At 41.2% G+C, this 18,478-nt stretch overlaps 1 protein-coding gene across 6 annotated transcripts; it reads right to left on the bottom strand.

The window, feature by feature from the left end:
* Positions 1–1,917: 1,917 nt before the first annotated feature.
* Positions 1,918–18,097, bottom strand: UPF3B (UPF3B regulator of nonsense mediated mRNA decay). 6 transcript variants are annotated; one of them, XM_027608222.2, is made up of 12 exons: positions 17,809–18,097; positions 16,799–16,905; positions 16,525–16,631; positions 13,041–13,139; positions 11,638–11,748; positions 10,148–10,191; positions 9,487–9,669; positions 9,048–9,086; positions 7,040–7,200; positions 6,402–6,699; positions 2,828–2,935; positions 1,918–2,047 (listed from the first exon to the last, which is right to left on the bottom strand). In XM_027608222.2, the coding sequence occupies exons 1-12, from the start codon at positions 17,962–17,964 to the stop codon at positions 2,039–2,041; spliced, it is 1,422 nt and encodes a 473-aa protein (XP_027464023.1). In that variant the 5' UTR covers positions 17,965–18,097; the 3' UTR covers positions 1,918–2,038. The 6 variants fall into 6 exon arrangements, with proteins under 6 accessions (XP_027464023.1, XP_027464021.1, XP_027464026.1 ...); XM_027608220.2 differs by having other exon boundaries at positions 1,924–2,935; positions 17,809–18,094; XM_027608221.2 differs by lacking the exon at positions 1,918–2,047 and having other exon boundaries at positions 2,455–2,935; positions 6,402–6,696; positions 17,809–18,087.
* Between the last annotated feature and the right edge of the window lie 381 nt (positions 18,098–18,478).

Raw genomic sequence — 18,478 nt, 5'->3', positions numbered from 1 at the left:
AGCGAATGTTCCGATACCCCTTGTCTCAGCTGTCTCCATCCTGTCGTTGTTCCCAAACAAACCAAACCTTTGTCTGAAGTAGGCAAAAATGGAATGAATGCTTACTTTTGCATTATTTACAGCAGTTGGTTTTCACTAAGACCATGAAAGGATGAGTTAGGAGGAAGGGGAGCCAACTAGGGAAAGCAAGGCGGCCCTGTGGAAAAGGAAGTGAGCATGGATGTTTTAAATTGCTCAGCAGGATGGAGGGCCCGCCTGTAGTCTCAGCAGCCAATCTTCTTTCGGGGTTTTCTCCAGCAACACTTGGCAGCTTAGGGGCGGGAGACTCCCACACCCGGCCAGGCCATCATAGCCCTGCTCACAACGGGGCACCGTGCTCTGGTTATTTCTAGTTGTTTCTTGCCACCACTAGACCATGGTTTCTCAAAGACAACGACTTGAGTCCTTGACACCCACCCCCGCCCCGGGGCCTGGCACACCGTCAGTGATTAGTAAATGTTGGCTAAAATGAACGTAAATGGAAAAAATATAAGGGGTGCAGGGAAGTGTGGTTACCGAGTCGGACTGGCAAGGCAAGCAGAACGAACGAGGGAGGTGCCGATGGGCAAACAGCCCAGAGAGGGCTGGCTGTGGGTCCCAGGCTGGGGAGGGAGGCAGGCGCTATCGGCTCAGGGCTGCGGGCTGCGGCCTGCGGAGCGTCGCCTCTCCACTTCTCTGCAGGCCTTGCTGTCCCCTGTGCTGCCCCGCTTTCGCCTGCCTTCCCGGGAGACCTACGCTACTGATGATTGCTTCCCCTGGGGCCTCTCAGAGCTTTCCTTTCAGCTTCCAAGCAGGCTTTAGTAGTTCTATTTAAAACAATCCTTCATATCACCACCATTCACCGGTCTTCATTCTCTCACTGCCAAACTTCTCTCTGTGCTGTTTCCATTCTCAACCTCGTCTGGCTTCCACGCCCTATGATTCCAGGTCATCAGAGATTTTAAGTCACTGAAACCTGTGGCCTTTATTTGAGCATCACACTTGACCTTCCAGCAGCATCCAACCCTAATGGCCACTTCCTTCGCCTTCTTCAGTCTTTTCTCCTGGGTTAGGGAATGTCGGAGTCTTCTGGTTTCCCACCTACTCTCTGGCTCCTCCTTTTCTGTCTTTGTAGATACTTTCCTCACCTGTAACCTTAGGGTTCCTCAAGGCTGGGCCCTAGGTCTGCTTGTTCTTTCTTCACTCTCTTTCCCTAAGTGACTAAATCTAGACCCATGGCTTCAATGATCACCTAGAACTAGATGAATTCCAAATCTCTATCTCCAGCCCGGATCTCTTCTCTGAGCTCCAAGGTCCAATTATCCAGCTGCCCCATCTGCATTTCCTACCCGCCACTCACCCCTCACCGTAACATGGTTTCTGCTGCCTCGGCAATTCACTACTGACCTCAGTGCTGCCAAGCCCGGTGAGCGCGTCTCAGCTTCCCTGACCGCTCTGTGGCACAGACCACTGCCAGCCATTCTCTTTGAAATTTTCCCTTCCTGTATTTTAGTCCTCTCTCCCAGTTGAGGACCATTCTTTTAGTCATCTTCAGTCCTCTTTACCTGCCTCTTGGGATACCGGTTTCTAAAAGCTGAGTAAAACTAAAGCAGTGGCTTATTAAGTAAAGGCAGACTGACGCCACATTAGGAGAAGCTGTCAGGATGAATATTAAGCAGCAGCTCAAGGATGTTGTCCACACATTTTGGTTCTTGTGGAACAAGAGTAGTGAACCATGATTTGATCTTCTTGGTGGGCAAAATAAAATAATGCTAGTGAAGGCAGAAATGAGCATCCTTCCTCCCCTTTCAAAATACCCAAGGGGTTAATTCAGTATCAAAAGTTTAATGTCTCAAAATGAATAGCTAATTTAGTAAAGTTAATAAATACACTTGGCTTCACACTTGAGTGATGTTGATATTTATTGACATCAATGCAAAACAAGCCAGGACTAAAAGTTGCTATTTGACAGGAACAAATATTGATACGGTTTCCTTCCTGGAGAGGGTATGCACTCAGATCATGAGACCTAAGATTAAAACAAAGACTGGATTGTCAAGAAACAAACAAGGGTTAAATTTTACTTATTAATATAAAAACTGCTAAAGGCAAAAGGAGATGTTTAAAAATACTCTTTATGCTAAGCTCACGTAAGCAAACAAAAAACTAAATCCTAAAATTTTAGGACACAGGATATAGACACAACATGACTTTAAATTTTTGTACAGACGAAAATTTGTTATATCCTCCACTGTCCTTGTACTACAATTACATGCTTGCTGCATCTACACTACACAAAGTCAACAGTTATCATCAACAATGAATGTAACTAGATCTGAACAAGACTTCACAGTGACTCTGTTCCACTCAAATTAAGAAAATTCAATCCAGGATTTAACAAAACCTTGCTTTTAGAACCAGCTGTCTTTTTTTTTCCCCCTCCTCATGTCATACCTAATTAAGTCCTCACCTGACCTTTCCTGCCTGCAAACTGCAATGCATGTCCTCTCCCTCATCTTTGTCTGACACTTTAAAACTAATTTGTAGGAACTGCATAAAAAATGAAATTGAACTTCCAACCTGAACCTGCGATCAGGTTCCTGCTTTGACGCAAAGAAAAAAACATACTCCTCTGCAGTGTACCCCACCAGCACAGCGATCCCCTTTCTCTCTCTCTACTCCTTTGCCCTGAAGGCACTTCTGGATTGCTTAATACATGCTCTTTGGCTGCCTAGACAGTCAGGACACCTAAGGCCTTTTGGACTTATCACTCCTCTCCTCCTTCTTTTCTATGGCTAATACCACTTTCCTGCTTTTTTTCTATTGCTGAATCTCCAGACTTGGTGCTGTCATCAGGCGGACAGAGTCGATTTCGGCTTCGAGCTCCTGGTTGGTAAAGCTGCATTGCTGGGCGATCCTAAAATAAAATTAAATGTTAATGTTACAACATTGCTACTAAACATTTACAGGGGATTTTCAGAGTCATACGTTGTGTATTGATATATACCAAAAACAACTCCTACGAGATCAAAAATGTGAGGGCACAGTCCCTGACAGTGCTGATGGTTAACTTGCCTCTTAACTGCCCACTTCCTTTCCCCTATCTCCAAATAAAAGCAACCATTTTGTAAGTATTATTTTCTAAGCCTACGGTACGTTTTCAGTAATTTTCTTAACCATTTCAAGATGAACTGAATTAGCTTGAATTTCCTTTACTTCAAAACCTCAGCCATTGCCTGTCTCTCTTCCCCATCACTAAATTGACTTTAACATTCGCTACCACGTAAGAAAATTTTTGGAGTAAAATAGTAAATAAAGAGGGGCGCCTGGATGGCTCAGTCGGTTAAGCGGCTGCCTTTGGCTCAGGTCATTATCCCTGGGTCCTGGGATCCAGCCCCGCGTCCGGCTCTCCACTCAGCGGAGAGCCTGCTTCTCCCTCTCCCTGCCACTCTGCCTACTTGTGCTCTCTATCTCTCTGTCAAATGAATAAATAAAATCTTAAAAAAAAAAATAGTAAATAAAGAATGCAAAGTCTTAAATGGAGACCTCCCTGAAATTACGAGCTCAGACCCCATGCAACTTGCCACAAACATGATTATTTCTTAATTCATGTATGGCAACTTAACACCCCAGCCTGAGACTCTCTAGGTGGCATTTTAGATCTCAGATTCCTAAATAAGCCCCAATTAAAGTCATCACGTACCTCTCAGTTCAAGTAACGTGTGTGGTTTATGACAGTATGATCCTGGAAAACTTAGATGTATAGGCCCTTTTTAGAATTCAACAAAAAATTACATGAGCCTTCCTTACTCTTTCTCCCGAGTGTATGAAAGTTAGCCGTAGGGCGCCTGGGTGGCTCAGTTGGTTAAGCGACTGCCTTCGGCTCAGGTCACGATCCTGGAGTCCCGGGATCGAGTCCCACATCGGGCTCCCTGCTCAGCAGGGAGTCTGCTTCTCCCTCTGACCTTCTTCCCTCTCGTGCTCTCTATCTCTCATTCTCTCTCAAATAAATAAATAAAATCTTAAAAAAAAAAAGTTAGCCTTAAAGCATTATTCTCAACTGAATAATTCCAGCAAAATGTTTCACTATTTTTATAAGACAAAATGTTGAAACAGGTAAGATTCCTGCATAGTATTTAAAGAAATGGATGATGGGGCTCCCACTGTGCAAAGATGGGACAATGTAAACCTCAACAAGGACAATAACTGATAATAACAAGTTGGAATACACCAAATATTTCTAAATCCACAAATTATTACAGACAAAACAAAACACTGATTACCTAGAAGCGGCTGGGATACCAACTCATTACTCTGAATGCTGGTACATAAAGGGAAAGTGTTTATCCCGCCTTTCCTATATAAACTGAATTTCAGGCTAAAAATGTTTTTTAAGGAAAGGAAGTGGGCAGTTAAGAGGCAAGTTAACCATCAGCACTGTCAGGGACTGTGCCCTCACATTTTTGATCTCGTAGGAGTTGTTTTTGGTATATATCAATACACAAGTAGATGGATCAGGCTTACAATACCTGAACCTACTGATCAATGGTTTTTTCAACTTTATCACCTTGAGAAATTTTAAATCTATAGAAATGTAAGTTGCAGACATCATGACCTTTCATCCCTAAATATTTCAGCTTGTATATCCGAAAAACAAGGACATCCTGTTCCATAACCACAATACAATTGCTATTGATCAGAACATTACACTAGAAAGACACCCTTATGTCCCATGCCTCCTGATATGATGCAATAGGAAGTACACAACACAATCTTCGAAGTATTCTCTTTTTAAGATTTTATTTTTAAGTAATCTCTACACCCAACGTGGGGCTTGAACTCACAACCCTGAGATTAAGAGTCGCATGCTCTACTGACTAAGCCAGTCAGGCGCCCCTCTATCTATGAAGTATTCTTTGTTTTTTAAGATTTATTTATTTATTTGAGAGAGAGACAGTACATGGGGAGGGGCAGAGGGGGAGGGGCAGGGAGAGAAGCAGACTCCACTAAGCGCAGAGCCTGATGGTGGGGCCTAAACCCACGACCCTGAGATCATGACCCAAGCTGAAATCAAGAGTCAGACGCTCAACTGACTGAGCCACCCAGGTGCCCCAATCTATGAAGTATTTTTGCCAAAACTTGAGCCTGAATATACTCAGGCCTGTAGGTGAGGAGCCACCTGTTTTTATGAATAAAGTCTGATTGGCCCACAGCCATACTCATTCTTTTACATATTTATGCCTGCTTTCCTACAGAGCTTAGTGGTTCTAATAGAGACCATATGGCCCACAAGGCCTAAAATATTTACCATCTGGCCCTTTACAGAAAAAATCTGCTGACCCCTGCCCTAGGTATAACTACTAGTTTTCAAAGAAACAGAGAAGATAGAGAAACATGTTAAATGGTACCACAGGGATATAATTAGCCCAACCAATTTAGAGCCGATAGCTCCTCAGGACAAACTACAGGTTTCTGTAGCAAATAAATGGCAGGATAACGAAAGAAGGGGGGATTGTTTAGATTAAAAGACACTTAAGGATACAAGACCATGTTTAGAGCCTATAAAGAAGTTATTAGTGAGACAATTGCAAAAAACAACACAGAAGGTAGGGCATTAAGGAATTATTATTAGGGTTTTTTTGGGGGGTATGAAAATGCTATTGGGGTTGTATTAAGAAAAAGAATCTGGGGCGCCTGGGTAGCTCAGATGGTTAAGCATCTGCCTTCGGCTCAGGTCATGGTCTCAGGGTCCTGGGATCGAGTCCCACATCGGGCTCCCTGCTCTGTGGGGAGCCTCCTCCCTCTCCCCCTGCCTCTCCCCCTGCTTGTGCTCTCTCTCTCAAAAGAATAAGTAAAATCTTAAAAAAAAAAAAAAAAAAAAATCTGTCTCTAATATTGATGTATTTAAAGAAGATGGTATGTCTAGGATTTGCTTAAAAATAATCCAGGGGCGCCTGGGTGGCGCAGTCAGTTAAGCATCTGACTCTTGATTTCAGCCCAGGTCCAGATCTCCGGGTTGTGAGATCGAGCCCCGCATCGGGCTCTGCACTCAGTGTGGCGTCTACTTGAGATTCTCTCTCCCTCTCCCTCTGTCCCTCCTGCTTGTGCTCACTCTCTCGAATGAATGAATAAATAAATAAATAAATAGATAAATAGATCTATCTATCTATCTATCTATCTATCTTTAAAAACTCTGTTCTACTTTTGTGTCCGTTTGAAATTTCCACAATGTTAATGAAAGGACCCAACCGAGACTGAAAAAAAGTTGCAGACAGTTCAACTTGCCCTTTACAAAGTCTGTCATAAACGGGGAGCTAGCCCTTTCCTTTACACTTGCAGGGGGGAAAAAAAAGTCCTCACGAAAACAGAACGAAAAGCAGCACCTTGTTTCTTATGCGATCTCTCTTAACCACTTCCTCTTTCTTTTCAGTTTTTTCGGAGCCGCCTACTGCTTCTGTACTTTCAGTCTTCTTTCCTTTATCCCGGACCGCTTCTTTCTCTTTCTTCAGCTCTTCCTCCTTCCTTTTAAAAGCCTTCTCCTTCTCGTAGCGCTCCTTCTGCCTGCGGCGCTCCTCTTCCTGCCGCTTCAGCCTCTCCCTCTCCCGCAGGACGCGCTCTGGGTCTCGCTCGTAGTCCCGCTCCCGCTCCCGGTAGTCTCTGCCACTCTCCTCTTCGGGCCTGCTGGGAAACAGAGCTGAGCGGGCCCTCAGAGCCCATCTAGTCGCACACGCACCAGTGCTCTGATTAGTACCTGGCTGCTACAGTGAGGCGGCACTGTTGGAGCCGAGTCAAAAACTACTAGCGTTTTGAAAACCAGTAAAAAAAAAAAAAAACCAAACAAACAAACCAAAAAGTGCACACCAGAAGTCATTCACCCAGTTAAGATGCTAGAGTATTTGAAACCTTTCCTCCTCATCCCCCCACCCCTCATAATTCAGGCACGCGTCCAGGACAGGGCAGGAAAAGTAGCACGTAGAAACATGTTGAAAACAAGTGTACCAAAGAGCCCTCAGCTACCGACCTCTTAGGCTTTTCATCTTTAGGTTCACCATCAGAGCGCTTGGGCAGTGTACAACTCTGCCCACTGGCTCTTTCATCATTCAGATTCTCTTTGTCCAGTTTCTTTGCTTTTTCTCTTTTATCTAATTCTTTTTCGTCTCCCTTTTCTGGCTTCTTGAGTAGCTTTAAAGAGAACAAATTTATTATTTTGAAGGGTGGGACATTCTCTTCTGATTCTATAAAGAAAACAATATACTAAATATTTTAAATCTAGGCTATAGAAGGCCTCTTTCTGCAGGTACTCTTCAACTTACAGGTGAATAGTGCACAAGAGCAGTGATTGACTAAAAGGATGCTATTAATGTGAAAGTGTTATCCACTCAAAGTGGTTTAGTCACTTGTGGCAACAGGATCAAGACTCCTTTGGCTTTAGATGGGTCAACCTTTCAGTGAACCAGTGCCCACTTCCAAGTACGCCTTCTGTAGCCAACTAGCATATTGATATAACTTGATGAGAAAATTGGCCACAATTTAAAATTCTAGGCAGATCACTGTTGGACCGTTTTCTTGTAGTACTTGGAATGACAAATACCTTTGTCACCAAAGGAGAGATCCATTGCAAGAATAACTTTGCCTTGAGCCTGAGAATAACACACTTATGATGGTACAATCACAGTTTTCATTATTTGATTTAAAAATCCAAATACCTCACAGAACAGTGAAGTTCCATCTCTACTGAGTAGGAACTCTGCTCAATGTCACTATGTATATACACATATATATATGTATACACACATACATATATATACATATATATGAGATGCACACATATATATGACAGAATGGAATTCTAAAATAAACGTGCTTTATAAAGTCCAAATTGCTATCAAAATAGTTTGTCACCACTGCCACAAACCTCTCTAGAATACCCCCAAGCGTTGGATATTCAGAGAGATTCTTAGGCAAAATAGAAGAATTTCAAGTCTCAGAGTGAAGGCATCATACAAAGTTTCATCTCAGGGTGAAGGCATCACACAAGTCACCAAGCAAAAGGCAAAGCACCACAAGACTTAAGCATGAAGTATTTCAGCACATAGCCACTGCAAATGGCGAGTCCAGACTGGACACTGAGGAGGCACCAATGTAAAGTGAGGCAGGTTTCACTGGAAGTGTTTTTTTCTAATGAACATCTTTGTTGGAAGCCAGGATGTTCATTACTCTATTAAGAACATTAATGAATGTTTCTAGTATGGCTGGCTCTACCTTCTGCCTTGCTGATAGGAATAGCCAGTCAGGTCACTTGTGGCATGGCAGAGAGAGAGATCACTAGAAGGAATTAAGATGGGAACCTTTCCACCCCACTACCAAGCTCCTTATCGCCAATAATGAGCCCGGGAGAGCCTTGGGGGAACAGGCCCTGGCCACGGAAAGTGCTTAATTTTGAGGAGGTAAAAGGAGACCCTGCCACCATTTCTGTGAGATTTTTTTCTGACTTTCTCTGAAGTACTAGGTACTAGTACTTCCCCAGGAGGTTTGTGGGAGCAGAAGCTGCCTAAGCCATGCCCTCAGAAGGGAAGCAGTAAGGCTGGGATTTTTCTACAAGTTTTCCTCTTCCTACATGCAGTGTGTTAATCAGAATCTGCCGCTCACAGATTCCCAGGTAGATGAGAGAAGGTAACAGGGAGAATCACGTGAGAGGGGAAGCATGGGATACAGGATATTTATCCCTAATATTCCCATAAGGCAGCCCGTTAGGAGAGGCACAGGAAGAGAAAGAGCTATTTAGGCACAGTTATCCTCTAGCTGTATACTGTTGAAGCTTCTGGGTCCCAGCAGAGCATCAGGAAGTCATCTGGGCTTCCTTCTAAAGTAGGAATTTAAAATGGCTCAGATTTTAATAAGACTCAAGTCAGTCTGAAGGAGTTTTCTACAGGTATCACTACCACCACCACCAAAAGGACTTATTATTAACTAAGACCTGTGTGTGTGACATGATACTAGGTGCTCTGTATCATGTACTTGGTCCTTACATTTTTCTGATTCACAGCTTGTAACAGAAACCTGTGTACCTGAAGACAGTGGAAAACAAACAGATGAGGCAACTTCATGTATCAAATATGAAGGAAAAGCTGCATAAAACCCATAATTCATGCCAGCCAGCCCTAAGCCCTTACTTATGAAGAACTGAGAATAATAATCCAAACATTGAACATTCTCAATGATAAAAATAACACAGATATTCACTGAAGAAATATATAAGTTATGTAATCTGTTTAAATTATCAAGAATTTTAAAAAATAATACTATTAGCATTATAGTAAAGATTCCTATTGGTTCACCTCCCCCCCCCCAAAAAGACAACAAAACCAAAAAATTGTATTTACACCAACACAAGATGCATGCATATTTAAAGAAGTAGATACATGCAATTTTTAGCAACATGCAGTCTATTTAAGTGATTTTCCATACCTTAATCTTTGGTTCATCCTTTAATTTTTCCCTTTCTGGAACTCGGTCTATCTTCTTTAGCTTTTCTATATCTTTCCTTTTTCGTTTTTCTTCTTCTTTCCATTTCCTCCTCTCTTCTTCTCTTTGTCTTTTCCTTTCTATTTCTCGTCTCCTTCTTTCTTCTCTTTTTTCTTCTCTCATTCTCTGGAAAGAAACATCAACATAAGGCTGCAAACAAGATAATCATCACCAAAAACTTAATCCCAAAGGTATAGTGAGAACCCACTAAATTGGATCGTCCTTCCTTCCTACTTTCTACAAAGTGGCATCCTATCTCTTTAACCCCCTTCCCCATCCCATTATGAATATGAGAATAAAGACCAGAGCCTGCTAGTATCAGAGTCTCCCACTGTTGCCTTGCTATATTTCCAGAGGCTTTCAGAAAATCAAGGGAGTGTCTCTGGAACAAGCTAAAGACTCTCTGGGTTTGCCGAGTGAATCCTTGGTCCAACAACCAGACTGAAGGAGAGGGCCAGAGAGTGAGGCCAATGAGCTAAATCTTTAAAGAATAATGGTGGAAGAAGCAGCTATTTCTCCTCTAGGAACCCAATGCTCGTATGTTTACAGACTATGAACCAATGAAATAAAAGTACTGAGAGAACTATAAAAACAAAAGGTTTACCTGCTTGTTTTTCAGGAAGCTCAAAAGTGGGGTTGTCTTTTTAGCTACATAAATGTAAACAGATTATTAATAATACTTATCAACCCCTAGAAAGGATTCCATTTTCTGACATTCCCTGCCAACCACCCAAGGTGGGAAAAGTATACCCCTTAAAACAGTTCACAAGTACGTTATCAGAAAGAAGTTTCACGATATTCTACTTCAATTCTGAAGGTTTAAAATACTTTTTAAAAAGTGAAGAAATTCAAATTAAAACAATTTCTTAAAACAGTAATTCCCAGTGTTGGTGAGAATTGAGTGCAAAGGACATTCTCTTGTTTTACAGATGGGAATATAAATTTGTTCAACTGGGAAGAAATTGGAGGAAGGAGCTAAAAACATCTAATCGTTCTGACCCTACAATTCCACTTCTGGGAATTTATTCTAAGGAAATCATCAGAGATGGGCTTATACTCTGCATCTATTAATAAAAACCATTTTAGGGGCACCTGGGTGGCTCAGTTGGTTAAGCGTCTGCCTTTGGCTCAGGTCATGATCTCGGGGTCCTCAGATTGGACCCTATGGGCTCCCTGTTCATTGAAGAGTCTGCTTCTCCCTCCCTCTCCCCCTCCCTCCACCCCTCCCACCGCTCGTGCTCTCTTTCGCACTCTCTCTCAAATAAATGAATAAAATATTTAAAAAAAAAGTTTTAGAATATGTAATTTTCAATATCCTGAATAATGCTATCTAGTCTTGTAAATAGTTTTTTTTTAATGTTTTGGGGTTTTTTGTTTTGTTTTGTTTTTAAAGAGAGAATGGGGAGGGGCAGAGGGAGGGGAGAGAATCTTACGCAGGCTCCATGCTCAGTGTGGAGCCCGGCGCAGGGCTTGATCTCATGACCCTGAGGATCATGACCTGAGCCTAAATCAAGAGTCGGGATGCTTAACTGACTGAGCGACCCAGGCACCCCGCCTTATAGTTAGGTTTTTGAAAGCATACTTCCTTTGGATAAATTCCTAGGAGTGGAAATCTTGGGTCAGGGGCTTTGCTTATGTTTAGAGCTGATAGAGGAGTGACCATTTATTACTAGAAGAGTGACAATTTACTACTAGAACATCCAAACTAGACTTTCTCAAAAAGTTTTCAATTTTGCAGTAACTAATTTCACCTTTTGGTATTTTCAAATTTTTTTCAGCAATGTGAGCTGCTTGTTACTAGAAAATACCAGTTGATCTTCAAAGGCTTACCAACATCTAAAGGTCCCATGAGTCTTTAAACTTTTTCTACTTATATTTATGTGGCATTAAAACAGGTCACAGAGAATTTTTCCCATCTTATCAATGCATTTACATAACCCTGTGAGGGAGGTACTATATGCATTTTACAGCAAAAGAAACAGTCTCAGAGAAGTAAATGCCTTCCCCATGGTCACACAGCAAGTGCCAGAAGTGGGAGTCAGACAAGTCTTCTGAGGAAAAAGCCATTGTCCTTAATTCCTGTTGCCCACTTACCTATTAATTCTCTATTTTTTGCTTCTATTTCCTCTAGCAGTGTCTCTGGAGTAGATGTCATTTTCTCATTATCTGCAGCATAACTTTCCAAAAATTTTCTATATTCTGGATCTAAACCATTGTTTAAGTAAACAGAAAATATAGACCTTAAAAAAACTTTCTACATCATGGAAGATTAAAAATAAACCTAAACATACCCACTAGACTATTTAGGGCTTTATCGGTCCCTTACTCTCAGAACTCCTATTCCCTATATGCACTAAGGGAGTCTGGTATAATACGGAGTCAGGGATAATCAGACACCACAGGAATGTTCAGTAGTTTGCTTTAAAAGTCACTGCTCTAACCAACCCAAAGTCACACTTATGTGAGAATTGAAAGTTATAATTATGGGACCTTCACAGTATTATAGATAGCATGTAAGCAATTCCTGTATGGGTACACCTCGCTTTAAGTAAACCGAACGTCTGAAAATCAGGTGTTCCAGAAAGATAAATTGAGGTCCTAGATGTTGCACTGGAGCTTATGGTAATTCCTGGAGTTGTTTTTTAGATGCATCCGACATCAGAAAGGGTAACACATCTGAGTCATTCCATTGCTTGTACTTGTGGAGTTTCTGCACACTGTGGAGCATGTCACTGATCTAGTCTCCCATATCTGAATTTTGATACAATCAGTAAGTACCTGTGTGGTGAATCTTTTCCATGTTTTCTTTATAAAATACCCACTATAATAAATAATGGAAATCAAACTAGATGATTCCAAAGTGTCAATCAGATATAAAATATTACAGGTAAGTCTTATCCAACATAACCTTACAGAGCTCAAAATCTGGATCCAGTTTACCCTACATGGCAATTATTCTAGTTTTTCAGTTCCTCTATTCCAGTTCAATGTAATTACTATGTGTGCAGTTAGCCGCATATTTAAAGCCTAAAAAAAAAATAGGCCACTTCAGCTACTTTATATTGTTACTTGAGTTACTGGAGTATAGAAATTTTTCCATCCCACCTCTCAGTGATAAACCTCCCCCCTTTCAAAAATGGAAACCAAAAAAAATCGTCATAAAATAGTATGAGACCTTAAGGAGTTGTTGTACTTTGATACATCTCATTTTTCCCCATTGTCTTCTAATCAACAAACCAAAGGTAATTTACTGCTCAACAGTCAACAATACATTGCTTGATGCTGGAGGAATGAAATGGCAGTAGTTGGAAGAGTGGGACTTCCACAGGAAACCCACTTCCATTCTAACAATTAAACAAAGCTTTCATCAGTGAATTACATTTCTCGTGAACCTTATTCTGTATGTTTTCCTATTAGAAGATTGGAATCCAATTAAATCCCACAAAGATAATATTTTTTAATGGCAATAGCATTACATAACTAGAGCTATACTGTACCATCATCGATAGTCCCAACTTTGGTATCTCTTTTCTTAGTCTTCTTTTTTGCAGCTTTTTGAAAAGGTGCAAATTCTACTATAGCAGGATATTCCTGACCTGTTTAGAAAAAATACCACACTTGCTATAACATAAAAAAGTCAAAAAGTGGATACAAGAGAGTCAACCCACCGCTCTCTAGGCCTTTGATGGGAGTCATCGGAATAGGGCCTCTCAATGGGCATAAATCACATGAGCACAAATCACATGGGCACAACTAAAATCGATGTGTTACCAAAGGAGCCCCAAATTCACATAATGAAAAAGATACGGCAGGGAAGTAAAATATTCATTTAAATTCAACTTGTAAAGTGTGATATTTTGATTTGTGGGGAAAAAACAATCTACAAATCAATTTTCATTCAAAAATACATCATGAATCTCTAGACTAGGCAAATCTATAAAGATACAAAGAAGATCAGTGATTGCCTAGAGCTGGGGCATAGTTGGGGGAGAGTGGGGAATGACAGCTAATGAATATGGGGTTTCTTTGGAGTGCTACATGTATTCTAAAATTAGATTGTGGTGATAGCTGCACAACTCTATGAATATACTAAAAACCACTTTAAAAGGGTCAATTTTATGGCATCTGAATTATATCTCAATAAAGCTCTTTTTACACCAGGAGACACCAAAAGCACAGGCAATAAAAGTGAAAAATAGATAAATTGAACTACATCAAAATTAAGAACTTCTGTGTATCTAAGGACAAAACTGAGTAAAAAGGCAACCTACAGAATGGAAGAAAATATTTGCAAATCATTTATCTCATTAAGGGTCAATATACAGAATATATAAAGAACTCCTACAACTCAGTAACAAAAAAACCCAATTAAAAAATGTTCAAAGGACTTGAATAGACATTTCTACTAAGATGATATACAAATGGCCAACACGCATATGAAAAGATTAAAATATTACCTCACTAATCATTAGGGAAATGCAAATCAAAAGCACAATGAGGTATCACCTCACACCCATTAGAATGGTAGCTATTAAAGGAAAAAAAAACAGAATAACAAGTGTTGGCAAGGACATGGAGAACTCAGAACCCTCGTGCATTACTGGTAGGAATGTAAAATGGTGCAGCTGCTTGGAAAACAATATGGTGGTTCCTCAAGAAATTTAAAATAGAATTACCATATGACCCAGCAATTCCACCTTTGGGTAGATATTCAAAAGAAGTGAAAGCAGAGACTTGAACAGATATTTGTACACCCACATTCACAGGAGCATTATTTACAATAGCCAAAAGGTGGAAGCAATTCAGATGTCCCTCAACAGATAAATGGATAAACAAAATGCAGTGTGTGTATATACACACAATGGAGTATTACTCTGGCTTAAAAAGGAATTTCTGACACACCCTACAACATGGATCAACCTTGAGGACATTATGCTAAATAAATAAGCCAATCTCAAAAAGTCAAAAAGTATATGATTCCACTCATATGAGGTACCTAGAATGGTCAACTTTATACAGAATGATGGTTCACAGAGACAGAATGGTAGTTGCCAGGGGCTGGGAGGAGGGAGAAATGGGGATATGGGGATTTACTGGGTAAATTTAATCTAATGGGTATAGAGTTTCAGTCTTGCAAGATAAACAAGTTCTAGAGATTGGTTGCACAACAGTGTGAATGTACTCAACACTACTGAACTATACACTTAAAATGGTTAAGATGGTAAATTTTATTTATGTGTATTTTACATTCAAAAATGTAACCAAAAAAAAGAAATCAGGTAATATATGCAATAACACAGATGAATCTTGAAAACATGCTAAGTAAAAGAGGCAGTCACAAAGGCTACATATTATATGACTCGTCCAGAAGAGGGAGAAGGGGAAATGATTGCTAACGGTTATAGGATTCTTTTTGGAATAATGAAAACATTCTGGAATCACATAGTGGTGATGGTTGTACAACTTTGTGAATATACTAAAAACCACTGAATTTTACAGTATGTAAGTTATATCTCAATACAAAAGACCAAGTGACTGCGGGAAAAAGAAAATACACCAGATCCCTGCTATAGAATAATGTCATAAAGGGTATAAAATACTATCATTGGCACGTAGACGTAAGCCAGAATAGAATAAGCAGAAGTGACCAGAAGGCATCACAAAGCGGTCAGGGAGAAAACATGATTTTGGAAATCCTAGTGAATGCAGAATCAGATTAGCTTATTAACTGATCTATTTGAGAAGGAACAGATAAACCAGACTGAAGCAGAAGGAACTGTGGAAGAGAGGCTGAAAAAAACAAAAACAAACAAACAAAAAACCAGCAGTGAGGCGAGGCTCTGAAGGACTCTGACTACCAGGCTAAGGAATTTGGACTTTTTTCCCCTGCAAGTGCTATCTTAAATCACTATTTTCAAAAACATTAATTTCATGGCAATATAACAGACTGAGTTAGACAAAAATGAAAAAAAAGGAAAATTCTGTAAGTTTAGAGACAATGGTTGTCTAAGCATTAGGAGGGAAGGACACAGTGTTAGAGTATAAATAGATGAGCGAGATATTTAAAAACAATAAATTGACAAGATTCATCACGTGTTTAAATATAAGGGATAAGAAAGATCAGAAAAAGTTAAAACACAACTCAGATTTCCAGGAACACACTGCTATCTACTGGAATAAAGTTGGAGTAGAGAAGTAACTGCTTTTGGTGGGGGAAGGGGGGGCAGAGATTAATAAAAGTTGGTCAAACCCGGTGGCAATTCTTCAACTTTTACTGGCATATTCCCTGACAAAGATTTCATTTTTACCTAATTTGACACTGAGAAACAGCCCAACAAAAAGACACGTCATTTACCTATGATCACAAAGCCAAAAGAAAAGTGGTAAATGGCAGCTTGGACATTCTCTGGCTAAATGTTGCAAGGGGGAGATAATAAATAGAGAGAGAGTTAAGGCTGAAGTTTTTCTTCTCTATAGACTCCTGGATACAAAGTGGGAAATCATCAAGTTCGATGTTTTAAGTACAAACACAAATCAGAAAGTTGAACAGTATTCCAACTGGCTTAAAGGATTTACATTAAAATAAATCAATGTTGGTCCTTGAAGCAAGATGACAAGTAAGTATTTAAAATGTGTCATACAAGTTCAAAGAGTCATTTATCAGTATTACTGCTCCAACTAGTAAATAGTCAAAACAACAGATCATCTAATCCAGGGCAAAAAAATTTGCCACAGGAAGAGAAAATAGTGGCAATTTCATTCAGCTGATCAAACTACAGAAGTAACAGGTTAATAAAAATACCCAAGGGCTGTGAAAAGTCACACATCTGTTTATAAGACTACAGTAAGCTCAGCAAATGTGTAAAACTTTATCACCCAGAATTTTAGAAAAGCTACGAAGGCACTGAGAAAACAGCGATACACACATTGTCTTAAACATACAAATGACAAAGAAACTCCCCTTCAGTTATAAGGACTCACCTTTATTGTCAAGGAATACATAACCATCAAAGCGATCCCTGAACAAAATAATGTCCTCTTGGTTTTTAAAGTTGATGTATGCTCTGGCATACATATGAGGATACAGACTGCAGAGAGGAAAGCAATTATGTAAATGTGCTTGCAGGTGTCTGGCTGAATTACAAGTATGCATATATTAAAGAGACAGGTTCAAAAATCAAATGGAAAACAGGATAAAAAAGAATGGAAGAAAATTTTTCATTTACCCCCGCCCTCTTTTATTTATTCATTTTACCTAGTATCATTAGAAAAAAACTCAAAATAATCATGCTCCGGCATAGGCTGAAGATGTTCCTGAAGCTGCTCCTTGGTCAAAGTGGGAGGTAATCTCCGAATTACCACCTTAAGAAATGAATAAGGAAAATAAAATTAGAACAGATCAATTTTCTGTCATACCCGAAAGAATCACTGTCTCTGAAAATAGATGGTCTTTAAAAGATGAGCTCACTTATAAAAACCCGGAGAATATTATTCTAATGCTGAGAATTAGTCAAACAAAATATTAATTTTTTTAATAAACTCTTAGAAATGAGAACTGCAAGGAGCAAGGAAAATCTCAGGTTCTGTTAAACGGAAGCCCCGCAGTTCACTTGGTTTTCGCCATCATTTTCTAGCACCCATTTTTCAATAGATATATTAGCAAGAAATTAGTAGGCTAACCCTGATCTTCGTAGGTGCCACGAACATTTGACTTATTATCGCCCTACCACATCCGACACATCCTAAAACAAAATCCTTCCTCATTCGGCGTAAAGAATTCAAAACTCCACAGAATACTCAAAAGTTCCCTCGTTGCTCCCCAGATAGGGTGAAACTGACCTGGCCCCCCGACCATTAATCCCCCCACTCTTGCTCAACTCGCCTCCATTAATACTCTTTATCACAAACTACTCCCACCCCTGCTGGCCCCTTCACTATTTAGTAATTCCCCCCAATTAACCTTTTAATTCCTCATTCTCTTTACTATCGCTCCCCCTCCCACTATCATCTCACGGCTCTGACCTAAACCTTCTCGTCTGGGAATCCCCTCCTTTTCCCTCACTCGCACCCCGGGGCTTGGCCGAAGGGGGCTCTCCCCCCGCCCCCATCTCGGGCGAATGGATGAAGAGAAGGTGACGCGATTTTCACTCAGGTGAAGAAACAGAAGCGCAGACTGGGGGAGGAAGAGGGCAGCCCCATTCCCAACCATCCTCGCGGGTGGCGGACCCGTCCCGCCCTCTCCCGGGCCAACCGCCGGCCAGGCACCTTGCTCAGCGCCTCTTTCTTCTCCTTATTTCGATCCTGCTTATCTTCCCCTTTGGTGCTGTCCCCCGAAGCCCCACCGCCGCTGCCTGTGGCCCCCGGGGGAGTCAACAGGGTTACTCGCTTCTCCTTAGGCCTATGCTCCTTCTCCTCCTTCATGGCCACGGCTTCGCTCCTCACAGCGGCTGCCGGGCCTAAACGCCGCTACGCCGGGCACCTACGACGCCCGGCCCACTCCCGTCGAGCTCCGCCCCCAACAAACGCCCCTAGTGATAAGCCGGGCCCCACGTTCCATTGGGCCCCTCCAGGATCTCGCGAGACTTCAGGGCGCCAGGCTTCCTTTGATGGAAAGGTTTTAGCACCTGGTCTTAACTTCCCGCCTATCGAATCCCCGCACCGCCCAATCCCCTCGCGGCCCATACTCCCTCGGGGCCGCTCTTCTCGCGTCATTAACAACTCCGCCATCTTGGCTAGAACGACTCTTTCGCGGACTACAAATCCCGGCATACAAAGTGGTTAGCCGCTTCTGGCCGGGCTTTCTGGAGCCTTAGCTCAGTGTCTCTATTTGTAGTAAATAGAATCTTTACTATAAAAAGTTTAGTGTTTGGGACGCTTGGGTGGCTCAGTCAGTTAAGTGTCTGCCTTCAGCTCTGGTCATGATCCTAGTCCCCCA

This window comes from Zalophus californianus, chromosome X (assembly GCF_009762305.2).
Source record: "Zalophus californianus isolate mZalCal1 chromosome X, mZalCal1.pri.v2, whole genome shotgun sequence".
Taxonomy (NCBI): domain Eukaryota; kingdom Metazoa; phylum Chordata; class Mammalia; order Carnivora; family Otariidae; genus Zalophus; species Zalophus californianus.
Note: the sequence above shows the minus strand (reverse complement) of the source record. Positions and strands in the feature narration are given on the sequence as shown.